Source organism: Chiloscyllium plagiosum, unplaced genomic scaffold (genome assembly GCF_037043375.1).
Source record: "Chiloscyllium plagiosum isolate Xiang-an unplaced genomic scaffold, Cpla_swu_hap1 HiC_scaffold_1, whole genome shotgun sequence".
In the NCBI taxonomy this organism is placed as follows: Eukaryota; Metazoa; Chordata; class Chondrichthyes; order Orectolobiformes; family Hemiscylliidae; genus Chiloscyllium; species Chiloscyllium plagiosum.
In genome coordinates, this window is record NW_028270139.1 from 85,368,649 (window position 1) to 85,389,774 (window position 21,126).

At 38.5% G+C, this 21,126-nt stretch overlaps 1 protein-coding gene across 5 annotated transcripts in view; it reads left to right on the plus strand.

The window, feature by feature from the left end:
- Window positions 1–21,126, plus strand: part of fat1a (FAT atypical cadherin 1a) — a 204,968-nt gene that overhangs the window by 52,617 nt on the left and 131,225 nt on the right. For all 5 annotated transcript variants that reach the window (XM_043689861.2, XM_043689853.2, XM_087988561.1 and 2 more), the window contains exon 3: window positions 4,850–5,164. In XM_043689861.2, the coding sequence (XP_043545796.2) occupies window positions 4,850–5,164 (315 nt within the window). The remainder of the gene's footprint in view (window positions 1–4,849; window positions 5,165–21,126) is intronic.

Here is a 21,126-nt window from a genome sequence, read left to right on the forward strand (position 1 = left end):
TTCCAAAATTATCTAACTGACCTTGAACCCCAGATATCATAGGGACCAGTGGTGCTTCTGTGTCTCTGTCTTGGCAGCAATTTATTTGTAAGCATTAGTTTTTGTCACATTTAGTACTGTGATGACTCACTGTGCTTTTGTAACGCTATCTCCCTACTTCACTACGTTAGGATCACACTCGATATCAAAGTCACACTTTTATCAAATTATTCTGGTTTTTATGGGTGTAGCTGCTTACAATAATGTTCACAATGACATTTGAGAAGATTGTTCAAATTTACTAAATACTGATTTTGTCATTCACTCCTTTCTACTGAGCATTCTGAATTAAGCAATGTAAAAGTATTTGTTCAAGGTGAAGTATGATTCATTCCTTTATTATGAAAGCATTTTTGTAGGACCCAACAGTTGCTGAATATTTAACATTCATGGAAGAGTGAATTCCAAGAGTTTGATGTATTTGACTGTTCCCAAAATATTAACTCCATTGAATAGTGTCTTAAGAATGGAGTTGTTGCAATGTTCAAAAGACGTGCTCAGAAATCTTCAGAGATCGCTGAAGAGTATTTCTAGGGTAACAAAGGTAGAACTGTACTGCTAAGGAGACAACTTATGGCACTGGATCTATGCAGTCAGAATTCCATTGAAGTTCAGGAGTCAGTAGATACAGCTAAGTGTTAGAGCCGAGGATGAGAGTCAGGGCTGAGAAAGTGGCTTGATAGCTGTGATGTTGAATAAGCTGCAAGCCATTAATTATTTTGTGTAACTGTGAAAGTTTAGAATTTGGTGGAGGGAGCAGGGATGGGGAAAGACACCCAGGGGAAGTACAGGTCTGGTGAGACCTAGTCAGTATACCAGTAGAATCTCTTGTGGAGTTTTGAGATTTGGTGCCCCATTCTGTCACTTAATGTCTGGCAGAATTGCTGAATAATCCATGTGGGTCTGCCTCAATTGCAAATGTTGTTTGATGTGTGCTGTAGTGTTAGATTAGAATTGCCTTGTTAATTTTATTATGTTAGAATATAAGTCATACATAATTGTTTGACTAAATTCTATTTCTAATAAACTAGTTCTTTGACAAAAGGAACACGACTATCTTGTTTGTGACATAAATTCAGATAAAGTCTAAAACCGTATGATTGACCATCCATCAATCTGGTTGAATTTAAAATCTGTGATTAGTAGAGGAATGGGATTAGAAAGTAATTAGTGTTCCTTACCAACTTCAATTGCCATCTTGGTTTGTGGAAATCACATGGAATATTCCACTGCACCATACTAATAAAACAACATTATAGGATGAAGTATATATGAATAAGTAATGAGGGCACTTAAGAAAGATAATTTAGTGTTTTATACATGCAGGTAGGATAAATCAGATTGACAAAAGTTACCTTGATGTTGACTTTATCGTGTTTTCAAGACAATTTCTTAGAGTTGCGCATTCTAGGGACAACCAGACAATAGGCCATTCTAGACCTGGTAATCTGCAGTGAGGAAGGATGAGTCCCTTGACTGTATAATTAATACTTCTCCAGATAGCAGGGAGAAAATACCAGGTCAAAGACCTGTGTTTCAAACTAAAATAATGGCATTTATGTGCATATAAAGACACAGCTGGCCAAGGTAAACTTAGAATAGGCTGGGGCTGTTTTCCCTGGAGTGTTGGAAGCTGAGGGGTGACCTTATAGAGGTTTATAAAATCATGAGGGGCATGGATAGGATAAATAGACAAAGTCTCTTCCCTGGGTTGGGGGAGTCCAGAACTAGAGGGCATAGGTTTAGGGTGAGAGGGGAAAGATATAAAAGAGACCTAAGGGGCAACTTTTTCATGCAGAGGGTGGTACATGTGTGGAATGAGCTGCCAGAGGAAGTGGTGGAGTCAAGTACAATTGTAACATTTAAAAGGCATCTGGATGGGTATATGAATAGGAAGGGTTTGGAGGGATATGGGCCGGGTGCTGGCAGATGGGACTAGATTGGGTTGGGATATCTGGTCGGCACGGACATGTTGGACTGGAGGGTTTGTTTCCGCGCTGTACATCTCTATGACTCTTAAGACTCTAAGACATTTAAGGAAATAACATTCAGAACAGATGCATTCCACTGAGAGAAAGCGACTGTAAGTGAAGAATGCATGGAAGTTAAAGATGGTGTCAAATTGAAAAATGTTCTGCCAAGAAAAGTGGTAGGCCAGGAAATTGGACTAATTTTTTTTAGAAGCAAAGATTGACTCTGGGTGGGGAGAAGGGAAAAAAGAGAATTGGAGTATATAAGAAGGCGAGTTAAAAATCAAGCAAACAGTTTCTATAAGTATTTAGAAAAGCACAACTAAAGTGGGTATGAGTCTTTTGCAGAGAGTTTCCTGCAAATTAATCGTGGCAAATTTAAAAATTATGGAAGTGTTGGACAGATTTTTTGACACACACAACGTTATAAATACTTTTAAAAGAAGTGACAAAGAAAAAGAAACTTTTAAAGCAACGAGAACCAACATTTAAAAGGTATCTGGATGGGTCTATGAATATGAAGTGTTTGGAGGAATATTGGCCAGGTGCTGGCAGGTGGGACTAGATTGGGTTGGGATATCTGGTCAGACTGAACAGTCTGTTTCTGTGCTGTACATCTCTATAACTACAAGGGAAAAGGGTCCTTAGAAACACATTGCAAATTAATACCGACCAGTCCCCAGGACCTGATGGACTTTACCACATGGCCTTTAAAACAAGTGGTTGTTGAGATAGTTAGGCATATTGGTTGCAAATTTTCCAGAGTGCTTTAGATTCTGGAGGGTCAAATCAGTTTGGAAAATTAACATGTGAAAGTTTTATTCAAGAATGGAGGCTGATATAAAGCAGGAAACTACAGACCAGTTGGCCTAATAACTTTGGGAATGGGAGTGTAGTGAGTGTGCTGATATGGAGAGAGGAGGGGAGACAGTGATATAGTTAGCATGACATTGAACCAGTGATTCAGAGACCAAGACTGATTTCCTGAGGACATAGGTACATGGTAGCTGGTGGAATTTGAATTCAATTTAAAATTAATCTTGGTAATGGTGACTATGACAACTATGGCTGATTGTTGTGAAATCCATCTGATTCACAAATGCCTTTCAGAGAAGGAAATTTGCTATTGTTCCCAATTTGGCCTACATGGAATTCTAGAAAAATAGAGCTGTCTTAACTGCCTGCTGAAAGGGTCAAGTAAAGCCTTCAGCCCAAAGAACATTTTGGGATAGACTACAGGATTTAAAGGGATATGGGCTAAGTGCTGGCAAATGGGACTAGATTAGTTTAGGATATCTGGTCGGCATGGACAAGTTGGATCGAAGGGTCTGTTTCTGTGCTGTACATTTCTAAATGCCATCCCTGCCAGTAATATTCACATTCCATTAAATAATTTTTAAAAATCTGTCCTGGGGAATATACTAGAATATGTTGTTAAGAAGGTTACAACAGTGAAGTTAGAAAATCTTAATGTAATCAGCCATAATCAAAATGGTTCTGTCAAAGGAAAGTCAGCTTTGATTAAGTTGTTAGATTGAGAAATTAATAATTTATGTAGATCAAGGGGAATCTATAGATGTGCTGCACTTGTCTTTTTATAAATCCATTTGGTAAGGTATGACATGAAAGGTTAATACATGAAGTAAAAGCTCATGGTTTAGGGGTAACATTACAATGTGAATGGAGGATTAATTAGCTAATGGGCAGCAAAGATTAGGAATGCATGGGTCATTTTTATGTTGCTAAATGATATGTTCTGATCGGCAACCTGAGCGCTTAGGATTTTGACCAAGTCCTTCTGGCCCAGAGGCAGGAATGCAACCACTGGACTACAAGAGCCCTAAGGACCAAATATATTGTTGCTAAATTTGTTGATGAAGCAGAAAATAACAAATTGTAAAGAAGTCTTGTGAATCAAAAAAACAATTGCAGGTGGTGTATGATATTGGAAAATGTGAACTTTTCCATTTTTCAAGTAATAATATGAAAACCGCATAATATTAAATAGAAAGAGACCACAAAACTTTGGGATACAGAGGATGATGGATCACAAAAAATAAACATAGGTACAACAGTTGATTAAGATGGCACATACTGTATATTGCAAAAGAAATGGAATATAAAAGTAGGGAAGTATTACTCGGGTTACCCAGGTGAATGGTAAAATTGCATCCGTATCGTCTACAATTTGGGCCCCCTTAAGAAAATATTGCATTTGAAGCAGTTTATAGAAGGATTGGTCAACTGAATGAAGGAGTTATCTTATGAGGCGAGGTTGGGCAGATTTGATCTATACTCATTGGAGTCAAAAGAATGAGAAGCAATTGAATCTTATTGAAGTATAGAGGTACTGAGGGGAATGGTCAGAATGGGTGTTGAGCGGATAGTTGGCTTCATGGGAGAGACTAGAACTTGGAGATGCAGTTTTTTAAATAAGGGATCTCCTATTGAATATGGAGAATTTTTTTGATGTTTGCAATATGAAGCGTGGTGGAGGCAGGGTGATTGAATCTTTTCAAGGCCAAGTTAGATTCTTGATTGACAAGGGAACCAAATGGGGTAAAAAGTAGACAGGAAAAAGAGAGTTGTGGCCACAATCAGATCAGATGTGATCTTTCCAAATATTGGAGCAGGTTTGATGGACTAAATGATCAACTCCATAATTCATGAGTTTGTATGTTCAGTTTAGTATGTAGAGATCTGCAGCAGTTTAAAAAAAGGTTTAAGTTCTCAGTCACCTTAGCACATTGTGCAGGAAAGAAGCTATATACATTCAGTCCAGCATTCTTATTACATAAATGCTTCATTAGTTTTCCTGGATTTTTTTTGTCCCTGCACAGGAATAATAAAAACAGCGGAGCTCCTGGACCGTGAAACTACTCCACATTACTGGCTTACAGTCTATGCCACCGACCTGGGAGTGGTGCCACTTTTCACCTTCATTGAAGTGTACATTGAAATCGAGGATGTTAACGATAATGCTCCACAGACGTCTGAGCCAGTTTATTATCCTGAAGTGTTGGAAAACACTCCTAAAGATGTGTCTGTAGTACAGATTGAGGCATCTGACCCAGACTCCAGCTCCAGTGACAGGCTAAGCTACAAGATTACAGGTGGCAATCCACAAGGTTTCTTCCTTATAAACCAGAAGACTGGTAAGTGTGAATATCAGTTGAAATTGCTACACCAGGTTCGAGAATATTTAAATGCAAAATGTGTTGATATATTACAATATCTCCGTAACAAATGAGAAATGAGAATGCAGTTGAGGTATTCTTTCTGTTTTCTGATTCCGCATTACTCAAAATCGTCTTTTTGTCTATTGTAAGTATGAAGTTGCTGATTCTACATTAGAAACTAATTTAAAGCAATTTACTTATCTGTTTTGAACTGTTCTGGTCTCCTTGTTCCACTCTCCGGTTAATTTTTAGTTTAGTTATTCATATCATTATACAGCATTTTTTTTCCCCTCTTCGCCTTGATGAAATTGCATGACGTTAAAACATTCCTTCAAATTTCAGTCAATTTGTAACTGAAACAACTGTTCCTCAACTCATCTTTGAAATCTAAAATAAAATTTAATACATGAATTCCAAGTTACTTATAACTTTTCCATAATTTTTCACAAACTACACAAGATTGTCACCACAGAATTCACAATTTTCACTTGACTAACTGGTTCCATATATTTCAAAGTCATCCATTCTTGCCGTCCAGCTGTCGTTTTATTCAAATGCATAGCCATGACTTTGTCTGTCTATCTCTCTTGCGCTCTCTCTAGCTCTTCCATTTAAAAGACATACTATACCACTTTTCTGTTCTTTGGGATTATGTTCACAACGTCACATTTTGCCACGTTATGCTCCATTTGCTAATGTTTTACCCACTCAACCTATTTCCCCTTGAAGACACTGTATTCTCCTCACTACTTGCCTCCCTACCTAAATTTGTGTCATCAAGTTTGACATCGTCAGCTATTTAAACAAAAATGTTAGCTGGCTATTAGTAGCCTCAAGGAATGATAATTTTTGTTACTCATCTGTCTGTCATAGTGCCAATGCACAGGTTTTATTATAATTAATGCTACAATGCTTGTCTGTGAGGGTGTGATCGAGTATGACAATAAGGAATATTTATAGGATAGGGATCTAGCTGTCCCTAAAAGTGGATCTGGTTTACATGTCGGAATTTTCAGAACAAGTTTAACTGCCATGTTGGTAAAATTGCTCCTTTTCCCCACCCTCCCAAAACTCACTTTGGGCCCTTACAACATGCGTTTCAAGGTTTCAACTCCACTCATATAACCTTATAAACACTCAAGAAACTCAATGCTCCAGAGTAATTAACCATTATCCAAGCTGTTAAGGTTTTAATGAAGATGAGTTTTTGATCTCCCTGATTTGATGTAGCAGCCTCTACATTTTACATTACATTTATATCAGATGAGAAACCAAACTCAAATGTTCACAGAACACAGCTGAAAATAGCTTGTAGTTTTTTAAAACTACAAGCCAAAATGATGGGAACTAGAAGCCAAAAACAGTTCGTTTTTGCAAAATGAATTTGTGCTCACTGAGGGAAATGCCTGTTGACAGGGAAGATGAACACAAATTTGCACCAAAATCTATATTGAGCATTGCAATGCCCCACATTCAGCTGAAGTCTGTGCTGAATATTACACCGTCTCAGGTTGTGGTCAAATTCAGCTCAGACTTTTACGGTATCTTAAGGAACGCAAATAGATAAATGATTATCTGCATCAAAGCTGAGTGTATATTTTCGTTCTCGATATTTGAAAGTTAGCTAACATTTTTTAATAATTAACACATTGAAGATTTTAAGTGAAGATTTGCATAAATATCTCAACATGACACTGATTATATTCAGTTTGCGTTCAAGTGAGTTAGGACTACACTCCAAGCAGATTCTTTGTTTAGAATTAAATAGGCACCCAGTGTGGTATCAGACATTTTGCATTATTGTTACAAGTTAAAATTGCCTCAAAATTGAAGTTTAATAATGTCAGAAGAAAACTTAAATGTGCAATCTGACAAACACAGCATTCTGCAAATTTTCCTTAACATGTATGTAAAGAACGAATGAAAATGCTAATGTAAAGGAGGACAATTGATTGTGATTTCTCCTCCAGGATTATTTGTTCAATTGATGTATAATGGGTATTCTCTAGCTTTTGGATAGGGGCTCTAAATCTGAGCAGTGAATTGCTTGAGGGTCACTTTTTAAAAATGTTCTCATCAAAGTTTTAATGAAATGCAGTGGCAGGATGTTACCAAATGTGTAATAACAGTTAGCTCATGGCTGATGTAATTATTTCGTACTTGTTAGATTTCTTGACAAATTATGTAAATAGTGATTTAAAGAAGAGCTAGAAGATATGAATCATAAGCATGCATCATTTATGGAAGATTATTTAGTTTTATTGTAACTACCACACATTACAACTGACTGGGTTTTAACTTGCAGAAATTTTTTTTGTCTGCACACATGTACCCTACCAACTATCTAAATACAATAGTGTTTTGAATTAATCTTCCTTCAAAATTCAGTCTGACATTTTGCCTTCTGTAGAAAATAAGTGGTTTACTGAGATTATTTTCGGAAACATTGGTTGGTTAGAAGTGATCTACTTAGTATTTTTACATGCTAATTGGCTTGTATCATACCACTTCAAGGCATATCATATACATCCCTGCCTTCTAATCTGATATGCACGTTTGTCAGCCCTTTTGCTGGATACCTTCACTTAATTTCTCAACCATGTGGTCTCCAGCAGCTCTCTTTAGATTGAACAAACAGAACATGCTATTTGAAAATTAACACAGAGCGACATGTGGGTGGTCCCCATAAGCTTCCATAAGTTTTCTTCAAAATAAAAGTGGAATTTCCAACTTAAATCTGCTTGCCGTACATTTTTGCCTCTGGTGAATTTTTATGATTTTATTTTATGAGGATCCAAGGTCATTGAAATAGGAAAAAAACACCACTAATTGCTGCTGGGTTTTTGGAACTCCTTAAAGCCAAAGCACTAAAGGAATTTCTTTTGCTCTTAGTTGTTTGGTTTATGACTTTTTTTCTGTCGTGAAAATGTTCATTCTTCCTGGAGTAAAATTCTGTAATCATTCATGCATAAATGTAGGTGTTCTAGCATGTAAGGCTGTGAATGCAGCCAGTTGTTACAAACTATCCATACACCTTTCAATTGAAATCACATGACAAAACTGAAGATCAGTAATGGTGGCTAATACTTTCACCATCTTAAGCCTGATGTATTTGTCACAACTTAATTATTTCTCTTGGCAAGTTCAGTGAGCTGCACATTCATTGAGAATTGAAGATGGGAGCATCTGGTCAATGCAGCCCAATATTGTCCCAGATAATGACTTTGCCCTATAGACTACTGGCAGTAGATGCTCTATTTCAGTGATCCACCTCAGTGCTTCTCAACTTGTTACATCCCTAGGCAGGGCAATAGATCCCTCATGACCATAAGTCTGACACCACAAAAGAACTCAGAATTAATATGGTATTATTGAGACTATAGACATTTTTCTGCTTTGCCTCAGGTAAATGTGATTAATTTATGGGTGTTAATTTTTTATATTCGTTAGGAATTCATGCTAGAAACAAAAGTAGAGGCATTTTAGGGGTGGTGGTGGCCTAGTAGTGTTATTGCTAGACTAATGAGAAGAGTTCAGAGGCATATGGGCCAGAATGCAGGTGCAACTAGTTTAGTTTGGGATTATGTTCAGCATGGACTGGTTTGACTGAAGGGTCTGTTTCCGTGCTCTCTGCTTCTATTAAATCAGAGACTCTCCTAATTTTCTGGGAACCTGGGTTTGAATCCTACCACAGCAGATGATGAAATTTGAATTCAGTTAAAATCTGGAATTAACAATCTAATGATGCCCGTGATTGTCAGAAAAAAACCCATCTTAGTTCACTAATGTCCTTTAGGGAAGGAAATCTACCATCTATACCTGGTCTTGCCTCTATGTAACTCCAGATCCACAGCAATGTGGTTGACTCTCAACTGCCCTCTTGACAATTAGGGATGGGCAATAAATACTGGCCTGGTCAGTGACGTCACATCCTGTGAATGAATTTTGAAAAAATTAGAAAAACAATGCCACACACAACTGCATTTTCATTTAAATCACAATAAGTTAAATCATGAGGCCTGCCTTCAAACATACTTCTAATCAAAAAGAAAGCAGTGATGCAAATCTGGTTATATGGTGTCTCATGAGTGGTGGGGCTAATGGTTGTGGCCTATTCTATGGTACAGTGACAGCTCTGGCATTACATGTCACTGATTTTGTGTTTTGGATGAGTCTTAGACTATCTGAAGTTAATGGATCATGCTTTAAATGCCAATGCTCCAGATAGTGGGGTCATAAACCTGGAAACTCTAACCAGTAGTTGGGATAAAATATTTATCAAAACATGCTACTAGAATTGTTTGAAAGCTTAAAGTGACAAATCTCAATATTTTTTGATTGGTTGTATTACATTTTAACACTGATATTTGATGACATTTGTGCTTCAAATTTAATTGAACTGAAAAAACTTTACAAATTGAGCATAATTTTTTGAAACTGTCATGTTATGTGAACGCAAGTCTAGAAATTGCTGTTTTTGTTACCACATGAATATCATGATATACTTCTCTGAGATTTCTCTATCTTTTATTTAAATATAGTCATTGACTAAAAGCAGGCTAGTTCGTGAATTTAAGTATAGGAAATTATGATGTGATACCAATTGTTTTCAACATTTGTCTCTCCCTGTTGCAAGCAATTATTTCCAGGCAATACATAATTCATACTCAAGATTTTGAAGCATTATTCATGCCAGATCTTTATCACTTGAGTGGTCAGTTAGAATAAGTTCAACAGCATTTTGCCATCTTCAGTGTCTACTGAATGTCATTATTATTAGTCTATTGATTTTAGGTTCTGTTCTATCCTAACTTGATTAGGAATCCCCTTTTTGAAATTATTTGGTGATAGCTTTCAAACGGAGTTATGATGTGCATTCAGTGATCTTACTAAAATTATTGATGCTTTAAAAAGAATTGAAGGAAAAAAGAACTTTTTAAGTAACAGCAGCACTTGTTTCTTTTGAGTCTGAGGATATTAAAGAGCACTCTGTAAATGTTCAAATATTTATGGATTGAAGTGAAATATATCAAGTTTTTTTTGGAATTTATTTTTGAAATTTATATTGACTGTCAGTGGAATGTATATGGTCTTGGTTTGAAAGCAGTGAAAAATGAGAGAGATTTCTATCCTTCTTTGGCACCAGATAATCTTAAACAGTGGGTTAGGTCAAATCTTTCTGTTGAGTTTTTGGTGCCACTCATCTAGACTGGATGGGGGGTGTGATACACTTAGCTTTCAGATTTTACCCAGTTACAAGCTTTTACCTTTTTAACATGAAGCACTTAGAAGTGATTTATCTCTGTTGTCCCATTGCATGATAAAAGTTTTTAGCTAATTGAGTCTTCTTTAATGTGTTGCAGTCTGCATCAACTCTGTGTACTTAGCCTATTTAGGCACCTGTTCACACAGGCTTTTTCCAATTTATTAGCATTAGGTTCTTAAAAATGATTGCAGGACATTTTGAAAGTTTTGAGAATGTTAATTTCTAGGAAGTGGGATAAGACCGCACTTAAGCATATCATTGAATTTGTGAATCTGGGTTCCATGTGTTTTTAGGGTAGCAAAGAGGATGAAATAAGTCATCCTCTTTATATTTAATGAAATAAGTCATGTTCATATAGGGGAATATAAAGGATTTTTCCTTTCATAACTCCATGTAAACACGCAAAGTTGCATATCCTTTATAGTATAAGTTAGAGACTGAATCATGTTGGTTTCAGCTACATGTTTCCTGTTACCCTGCACACTGTTGTGACATTTTTCATGTTGTACACTGGCTGTTGTAGAAGTTTTAAGTGACTTTAGTAATTACTAAGTTAGCAATTTAGAGCTAATTGAGCAGTCTTTTTGGCGCACAGTGTTGGCAATCTTTTCTCCTGAGGAATTGGGTGTAGCTGCCAACCTAATTTTTTTTTAGTCCTTATGATGTGAGAAGATATGGCCTTCCACTCTGGGTAGGAGCTGAGGTCTGAAAGGTGAAATTTTTGTGTATGTTATCTTACTGTAAAGGAAAATGGTGCTAAGGCAACTAAGGGTAGTTTAGAAGGAAGACTAAGTAATTGGTCTAAGTTTTGAGGAGAGGAAGGAGAATAGCGCTGAAGAACTAGAGGTCTTAAAGGAACTAGTTCCACAGCGTACATCCAAGGTGACTGAAAGTACTGCTATTAGATGTGAGCATAAGACATAGGAGTGGAAGCAAGGCCAGAAGAAAAGAAAATTGGCTTTTGAGGGCAATTTCGGATAAGTGGGGACACGCAGGGCAGTGTTATAGTTTCATCAATATTACAGACACAGTTGAGAATTTAAATGCAAGGATGGATAATTTATATTTTAAACCATGAAGTACCTAATACTATTGGAGGTCAGTCAGACAATTGTAATAGATTGATAAATTTGGTGTAGCATAGGAATATGGCAGCACAGTTTTTGATCATTTGAGGAAAACGCAGGCTGGATTATGGGATCACAACAAGGAGGTGACCAGAATAGTCATGTAGATATTCTGGAGATAGTCATGGAGAAGGAGAGGATTAGGCAAAATGGGAGGATATTTAATTGGGGAAGAGGAAATTATGATGCGATTAGACATGAGTTAGGAAGCATTGATTGGGAGCAATTGTTCCATGGTAAAGGCACTATAGACATGTGGAGACTGTTTAAGGAACAGTTGTTGCAAGTGATGAATAAATATGTCCCTCTGAGACTGGCAAGAAGTGGTAAGATAAAGGAACCTTGGATGACGAGAGCGGTGGAGCTTCTCGTCAAAAGGAAAAAGGTACCTTCGATAAGGTGGAGGAAGCTAGGGTCAAACTCAGCTCTACAGGATTACAGGCAGGCGAGGAAGGAGCTTAAAAATGGTCTGAGGAGAGCCAGGACGGGGCAGAACGGATTAGGGAGAACACAAAGGCATTTTACACTTATGTGAGGAATATGAGAATGGTCAAAGAAAGAGTAGGGCCAATCAGGGATAGCATAGGGAATTTGTGTGTGGAGTCTGAGGAGGCAGGGGAAGCTCTAAATGAGATTTTTGCTTCTGTCTTTACAAAAGAAACAAACTTTGTAGTGAATGAGACCTTTGAAGAGCAGGTGTGCATGCTGAAATGGATAGAGATAGAGGAAGCTGATGTGCAGAAAATTTTGTCAAACATTAAGATTGACAAGTCACCAGGTCCGGACCGATTTGTCCTCGGCTGCTTTGGGAAACGAGAAATGCAATTGCTTCGCCACTTGCGAAGATCTTTTCATCCTCGCTCTCCACTGGAGTCGTATCTGAGGACTGGAGAGAGGCAAATGTAATTCCTCTCTTCAAGAAAGGAAATAGGGAAATCCCCGGCAATTACAGACCAGTAAGTCTCACGTCTGTCGGTCTGCAAGGTGTTAGAAAGAATTCTGAGGGATAGACTTTATGACCATCTGGAAGAGCATGGCTTGATTAAATGCAGTCAACACGGCTTTGTGAGGGGCAGGTCATGCCTCACAAACCTTATCGAGTTCTTTGAGGATGTGACTAGAAAAGTTGATGAGGGTCGAGCTGTGGATGTGGTGTATATGGACTTCAGCAAGGTATTTGATAAGGTTCCCCATGGTAGGCTCATTCAGAAGGTCAGGAGGAATGGGATTCAGGGGAACATAGGTGTCTGGATACAGAATTGGCTGGCCAACAGAAGACAGCGAGTGGTAGTAGAAGGAAAATATTCTGCCTGGAAGTCTGTGGTGAGTGGTGTTCCACAGGGCTCTGTCCTTGGGCCTCGATTGTTTGTAATTTTTATTAATGACTTGGATAAGGGGATTGAAGGATGGGTCAGCAAGTTTGCACAAAGGTTGGAGGTGTCATTGACAGTATAGAGGGCTGTTGTAGGCTGCAGCGGGACATTGACAGGGTGCAAAGATGGGCTGAGAGGTGGCAGATGGAGTTCAACCTGGATAAATGCGAGGTGATGCATTTTGGGAGGTCGAATTTGAAAGCTGAATACAGGATTAAGGATAGGATTCTTGGCAGTGTGGAGGAACAGAGGGATCTTGGGGTGCAGGTATATAGATCCCTTAAAATGGCCACCCAAGTGGACAGGGTTGTTAAGAAAGCATATGGTGTTTTGGCTTTCATTAACAGGGGTATTGAGTTTAAGGGTCGTGAGATCTTGTTGCAGCTCTATAAAACTTTGGTTAGACCGCACTTGGAATACTGCATCCAGTTCTGGTCGCCCTATTATAAGAAAGATGTGGATGCTTTGGAGCGGGTTCAGAGGAGGTTTAGCAGGATGCTGCCTGGACTGGAGGGCTTATCTTATGAAGAGAGGTTGACTGAGCTCAAATTTTTTTCATTGGAGAAAAGGAGGATAAGAGGGGACCTAATTGAGGTATACAAGGTAATGAGAGGCATAGATAGAGTCGATAGCCAGAGACTATTTCCCAGGGCAGAAATGACTAACACGAGGGGTCATAGTTTTAAACTGGTTGGAGGAAAGAATAGAGGGGATGTCAGAGGTGGGTTCTTTATACAGAGAGTTGTGAGAACATGGAATGCGTTGCCAGCAGCAGTTGTGGAGGCAGGATCATTGGGGACATTTAAGAGACTACTGGACATGCATATGGTCACAGAAATTTGAGGGTGCATACATGAGGATCAGTGGTCGGCACAACATTGTGGGCTGAAGGGCCTGTTCTGTGCTGTACTGTTCTATGTTCTATGATATGAAAAAGGCATGTTTGAGGCATTCACTAACAGAACTACCACGAATAAGGGTGAAGCTATTGTTTAACTTCCTGTCATTGTATGATGATCTTTCTTTGCTATTTCTACTCATCACTCATTGTTATGTCTTTGGCCAGATAGGTTGCATGCTTTGGAATTTCTCCTTAATCCATTTTGGCTGTCCTACTCATCCTCCTCAAAAGTCCCCGGAGTTGTGGAGATGGCATAGGGAAGTGTTTAAGTCCTGATTTGACTAACTGCTGACAGAAACTTTTGTAAAGGCAAGCTGTTTGGAGTTGTCAGATCTTATTGGCAGGATTCGGTATACAGTACTAGTAATTAGACAAAGTCAACCATATACGTTAAATGTTGAAGTAACTGTTGTCAAGGTATTCTAAATATTGCTTCTGTTTCTCTCTCTACACGTTTTGCCAGACCTGCTGAACATTTCTAATGGTTTTTGTAGATAGTTGGCAATATGCAATAAAGGGTGTTTTCACTCTGGTGCCAGTTGTCTCCAATGTAGCTGTCTTGTTGAAACTGGGATATTTGATGTTTTGAAATATTTCTTGCAGCCCATAATGTTGCAGTTATTTTGGGTTTCTTTCCAGTTTGTGTTCACTTCTTGAACACTCTAGCTTTATTTCTATTTCTCAAATCTAATTTTGGAACAGTTCAGATTTGATGATCCTTTGTAATTTTCCAGTTACTGCGGTGATTTATGTTGGATTTCTGCCTTTAAAGAACTTGCAAGGGAAGTTTTGTGCTTTGCTGAACAGCAAATTTGCCAAGTAGGATTAAGCTACCAGTGACAAAATAAAATTACCTGGGACTTTTATCCTTCCATTTCCAATAGGAATTTATTTTTAAATTTGCTTCCAATGGCCATGTTGTAAGTATTTACCAATCTTGCATTGTGTTTTTTTTTGCTTTTCTACGAATCATCTTTTTCACATCAAGTATGTGCTTATTGCTACTTTATTACCCTTTGATAACTCCCCATGTCACCATCCTTCATTCTTGATTGTGACTGTGAATATTAGAAGTTGACAACAGAGAACAGCATCTGAGCTGTGTATGGTCTTTGATGAATAGATCATTAGGAACATTGCTCTGAATCAGAAGGTTGTCACTTCCAACCCTAACACTATCACAATCCCAAACTTGTGCATGTCATCTAGGCTGATACTTCAGTGCTGTTCTAAGGGAGTAAGTACTTCGTTCCCAGAGTGCCATCCTTTGAAGCAGACAATAAACTGAGACCCTATTAGAATGGTCAGATAGATGCAAATGAACCCATGGTATGCTTTGGGAAAGAGCCAGTGGGAACCTATTGTGATGTTCTGTCAAGCCCTTACCTCTCAAACAGATTAATTAATCATTGTGCCATTGCTGTTTATGGATTTTTGCTACATGCAGGTAAACTGCCATATTTTCTGAAATAACAGTTTGCTGTGAAGCCCATTGGGTCGTGCTGGGAATGAGAAAGGTACAATGAATACACATTTGCTTTTGTTTTGAGTGGAACTTGCTTAATGTTGAACACAGGCTCTTGCTAATTTTCTATCCCTTAATTGTAGTGCCTTTGGGATTCTAGTCAACTCATTTCATACAAATGGGATCACTAACCTGGATTTGTTAGCCCTCACTTAACAGCTTATTGATTTAATCAGTTGAACCGTAAGGGAAATGATTTGTGGTATGAGATTATATAAAAATAGTTCAACTGTATGTGGAGTGGTTCACACACTGATATCTTCAACCTTTTGGTATCTGAAATTAATATTACTTAATTTGCAAACACATTTTCGTGCTACTGGTAAATATTAATAAGTCAATCTCTCAATGTTGCTGTTATATTTTCATGTTTGCATTTTAGTTTTGTATGTTTAGACAAGATCAGCCTCAAACATAATGATCCAGTTTCCACAGTGGGTACAAATTACATGAAAATGTACCTTTTTTAAGAGGTGTAAGAAGGATTGAGGATTAACACAGTACAGTTACATCAGATTCTAGCTGCCTGAGGGATTTTCCAGGATGGCATTTTGCAAAAAGGCATCTTGCTATGCAAAGCAATGTCATCAACAGTTGGAAGGTGAGGAAATTGCTGTGTTGTGTGATCCCATGTCTGACAGTCTGTCTCAGGACCCGGCAATGGCAGGAATGGAGCCCATCAAAATTGGGATTATAGACTGAGGAAAAACAAACAAAAGAACTGTGGATTCTGTAAATCAGAAACAAAAACAGAAGTTGCTGAAAAAGCTGAGCAGGTCTGGCAGCATCTGTGAAGAGAAATCAAACTTAACATTTCGGGTCCGCTGCCTCAGGAATGTCTCTTCACAGAAGCTGTCAGACCTGTTGGGTTTTTCCAGCAGCTTCTGTAAACTTGATGCAAATCATGACTTGCATATAAAATGATAATTCAGTCTTCCAATGCTTGAACAAACCACTGTCCATTTTTGAATGAGTGTTCAGCACTTCAGTGTTCCTGGTACATCACTGGAATTGCATTTTTTTTGGCAGTATCTGTGATACAGCAATATTGTGAGATTTGCTTTTATTATTTCATTAGGTGTGCATATCTAGAGGAGCAAATTGGGAGATGGGGGAACAGAGCCCATTCAACCAAATGGACAATGTGCACTGCAGTGATTCAAGAAGACATTTAAGGTCTGGCAATAAATGCTGGCCTAGCCAATGATTTCCATTTCCCACAAATGAATGACAAAAAAATTGTCATTGCCTCCATTATTGGTGGGACTTAAATTAAAGATCTTGACCAAAGAATGGTGTATGTTTTGATTTGATTATTATTGTCACATGGTACAGTCTAAAATTTCATTTTGTGTGCAGTATGGGCAGATCATATACAAAGGATAATAGAACAGAGCAAATGTTACGGCTACAGAGAAGGTACACAAAAAGCAAGTTCAACATTAAATTTAAAATTTGAGAGATCCTTTCAGAAATCCTATAACAGCAGGTATTTGGCAACATTGGTCTTTATATTAATGTGCTGTTCTGGCTCAGTTGCAATGTTTTAGGTTCAAGTCCAATGATTGGTTCCAGTGCAGTACTGAGGAGGGTGTGTTGCATTTTTTAAGTGTTAGCCTTTTGGGTTAGTTTATGATTGCAGAGATTTTATATCATTTGTATTGTCTTCAAAGAGCTACCTTAGTCATACTGGCTATGATCGACCATATCTCAGCGTAGGCTGATGCCATTTATCAGATTTGCAGTAAGTACCGTGGAATTAGTTGGGTCACGTCCTCTTTGTGACATCTGTTCTCATATCTATTTTGAAAGTCAGCGACAAATTTAACTCTAAGTTAATATTGGTTAACCTTTCCTTTGGAAGGTAATCTTAGTTCCATAAATTTTGGTTTATGTTTAATACAGTGGGTCCACGGTTTATGTACATCTGACTTATGAACACAATCCCATATGTGGTTGTAATTTTAAAAACCCAACATATGACCATTTCCCATGATTATGAACAACTGCTTTCTATTGTCCTGCTTTGTGTTGTGAACTGTGTACAAATCTTTTTCCACGTATGGAGTCAGCTATTACAAGGGGGCATAGCTTTAAATTAAGGGGGGGTAGGTATAGGACAGATGTTAGGGGTAGGTTCTTTACTCAGCGAGTCGTCAGTTCATGGAATGCCCTGCCAGTAGCAGTGGTGGACTCTCCCTCATTATGGGCATTTAAGCGGGCATTGGATAGGCATCTGGAGGATAGTGGGCTAGTGTAGGTTAGGTGGGCTTGGATCGGCGCATCATCGAGGGCCGAAGGGCCTGTACTGCGCTGTATTCTTCTATGTTCTATGTTCTAAATCGACTTATGGACTGCCGAACGGAACCCCTTCACAAATTGAGAACTGCCTGTGAAGAGAAAAATCAGGGGAGGTTTTAGTTGCTTTGTTTTTGATCATCTTTTGCAAGAAGACCTTGATATTTTAATGATTTTCAATGTTTACTACTTTATTAGAATTCCATGCAAAATCAAACTCTTTACCCAAACAAACAGTTATGCTTCCAGTAGTTCTGTATTTTATTTTAGTATATTTTGTCTAGAGTTCTGGTGCAGAAGGTGCATTTCACAATGTGGGAAAGATGTGGAGGCTTTGAAGAGGATGTAAAAGAGGTTTACCAAAATGTTCCCTGGATTGGAGAGTATTAGCTGTAAGGAGAGGTTGGATGAACTTGGATTGTTTTCTCTCGAGTGTTGGAAGCTGAGGGGGTTACTTGATAGAAGTGTATAAAATTGTGAGAGGCATGTTTAGAATGAGTAGTTGGGATTCTTTTTCCCAGAGTAGAAATATTAAATATAAGAGGTCATAGGTTTAAAGTGAGAGGGGAAAAGTTTAAAAGAGATGTATGAGGCAAGTTTCCTATACAGAAGGAATATCTTGCTGGGAGAGGTGATAGAAGCAGATACAATAGCAATGATTAAAGGCATTTAGACAGTCACATCAACGGGCAGAGAATTGAGGGATGCAGACCATGTGCAGGCAGATGGGGTTAATTTAGAATGGCATTGTGGGCTAAAGCGCCTGTTCTTGCGCTGTACTATTCACTGTTCAGTGCTTATCCTTCTTGGTTATTTTGTTTAAATGCTACCAGTTAAGAACTGGAAGGAGGATCTTTGTTACTCAGTTTTTCTACAGTTTTTCTGTTGGTAAGAACGGTAGATTGCTGGGTCTGATCCCACCCTTCGGCAGCTGTCTTTGTGGAGTTTGCACATTCTCCCCTTGTCTGTGTGGGTTTCCTCCAGGTGCTCCGATTTCCTCCCACAATCCAAAGATGTGCGGGTTATGTGAATTGGCCATGCTAAATTACCCATAGTATTAGGAGCATTAGTTGGGGTAAATATGGGGAATGGGTCTGGGTGGGTTATCCTTCGGATGGCTTTGTCATCGGGAGGTCATGTCTGACAAATCTGTTCAAATTCTTTCAAGAGCGTACAAGCAAATTGGATGAAGTACAGTTAGTTGATCTATTTGGATGATCTGTTTGGATTTCCAGAAGGCCTTTGACTGGATGGTGCATAGGGATCTGCTAAATAAGATAAAGGTCAGTGGTGTTAGGGGCAAGGGACTGGCATAGATGGAGGACAGGCTGACTGTTAAATGAGAAGGAATGGGGATAAAAGGGACTTTATCAGAATGACTACCAGTGACTATTCCAGAATTTCACATTATACATGAATGATCTGGATGAAGGAACTGACGGCATTGATACTAAGTTTTAGATGACACAGAAACGTGGAGGGACAGGTAGTGTTGAGGAAATGGGGAACTGCAGAAGGACTTGGCGTGGCTAGGAGAGTGGGCAAAGAAGAAATGTGGGGAAGTGTGGGGTTATGCAGTTTGGTAGGAAGAATAGAGGCATAGACTATTATCTACATGGGGAAAGGCTTCAGAAATCTGAAGCACAAAGGGACATGAGAATCATGAGCCAGGACTCCCTTAAGGTTAATATATGCAGGACTCCCTTAAGGTTAATATATGCAGGATCAGATCACTGCTTAACCATGTAAATTCTAAAGAAAACAGGCCTAATTTGTAAAATCTCTCTTCACATCTTTAACCCTTGAAGTCCAGATACTATTCTTGTGAAACTACGTTGTACTTCCTGCAAGGCCAATATATCCTTCCCAGGTTTAAATTGTTTGTCCCTCAAGTTGTGATGTTGGATCTTCACAATCTTCCACTAATGGAGGGCCAATCCTTGCCCCTCACTGTCCATGTTCATCTCTAGTTGCTGGGTAGAAGAAACCTGAAAGCAATCTTAATGAGTCCTACCATTAAGGTTGTAAAGACTTTTATGCCCTGGATCTCATGCCTTTTTTGTCCTTCCTTGCACCTTTGCTGCTTCTCATTGTAAAGGGGCTACTAAGGCCAGATAAATACTGATTCCTTTAAAGTATTTGTGGATCGGTGAACTCAGTTGACTGAACAGCTGTTTTGCAGTGCAGAGTAATGCCAACAACAGCATAGCTTCAATTCCCACAGTGACTGAGATTGCTGTGAAAGACCCAACCTTCTCAACCTTTCCCCTCGCCTCAGATTAAACTGCTTCCTGAAGGGCTTTTGTCCAAAACATCGACTTTCCTGCTCCTTGGGTGCTGCCTGACCTACTGTGCTTTATCTGCACCACTCTCTTGACTCTAATTTCCAGCATTTGCAGTGCTCACTTTGACTCAGTTTAAACTACCACCTGCCATTTCTCTGCAGTGAGAGAACAGCTCTGTGTTCCAGTAGGACTGTCATTTTTACATAATATAATTTATAAAGAAAGTCATATACATTTATTTTACAGAAATACTTAAGATAAAATATCCTAAAAACTTGGCATTCAACATGGCAGTTTACGTGTAAGGTAGAAGAGTTTAAATGTTTCATGCTGACAACTGCTAATTTCTGTACACGAGGCTTTTGGGCTCTATAGTCAGTCTGCTAACTGTACTATTGTTTGAAAGACCCCTTGGGAATTATGATGGGCTATAAAATTCATGCAGCTGTAGGGTATAATGGATAATCCATATCCTCATTTTAGTTTGCTTCTGTGCCCTTTTTGTTTACAACAATTGTTTTGAATGATCTCCAGATTGCTAGCCAAATTGCACAGGAAATATATCCAGCTCCCCAACAACTTCCGTGACTTCCTGTAGTTCTGGAAAATGCAGACAGCAAGGAAGCTGAGGTTGAGATCTACATAATAATACATAGTTGGTAGGCAAGATGAAATACTGCAGTACTTTATTTTAACATTGAAGATGGCTTTGAAGCTGTGGAATTGCTTATTGTATACTGTCTGAAATCTATCCATCGCGATTAAGCCATTAATTTCCATCTATGTTGTCTGAAGACCAGCTGTAGTTTCAGATCCAGATAGGAGCTAATTGTATATATTTCATGAAATGTGTACTCCTGGTCTAGAGTTTTACTTGTCACAATTGCATACAGTAGTGGGGAGATCAGCCAGTTCTGGGAGATTTTCTGTTTCACTAAGCATGCCCTGCAGGCGTTCCCGTCACTAAAATAAATGTATGTGAAATTTTGTCGAAATTTACACCTAATGCAAAAAGAGTCCCAGGGAAAAAATGGGGGCTACATTGTTATATTTGTGTACCCCTCTAGTATTAATAGAATGTTGTACTAGGAATATACGAGCAACAGCACTGAATTGTACTGCCTGACTATGACGATCATGATCAGCGTTTGGAAGCATCGCCA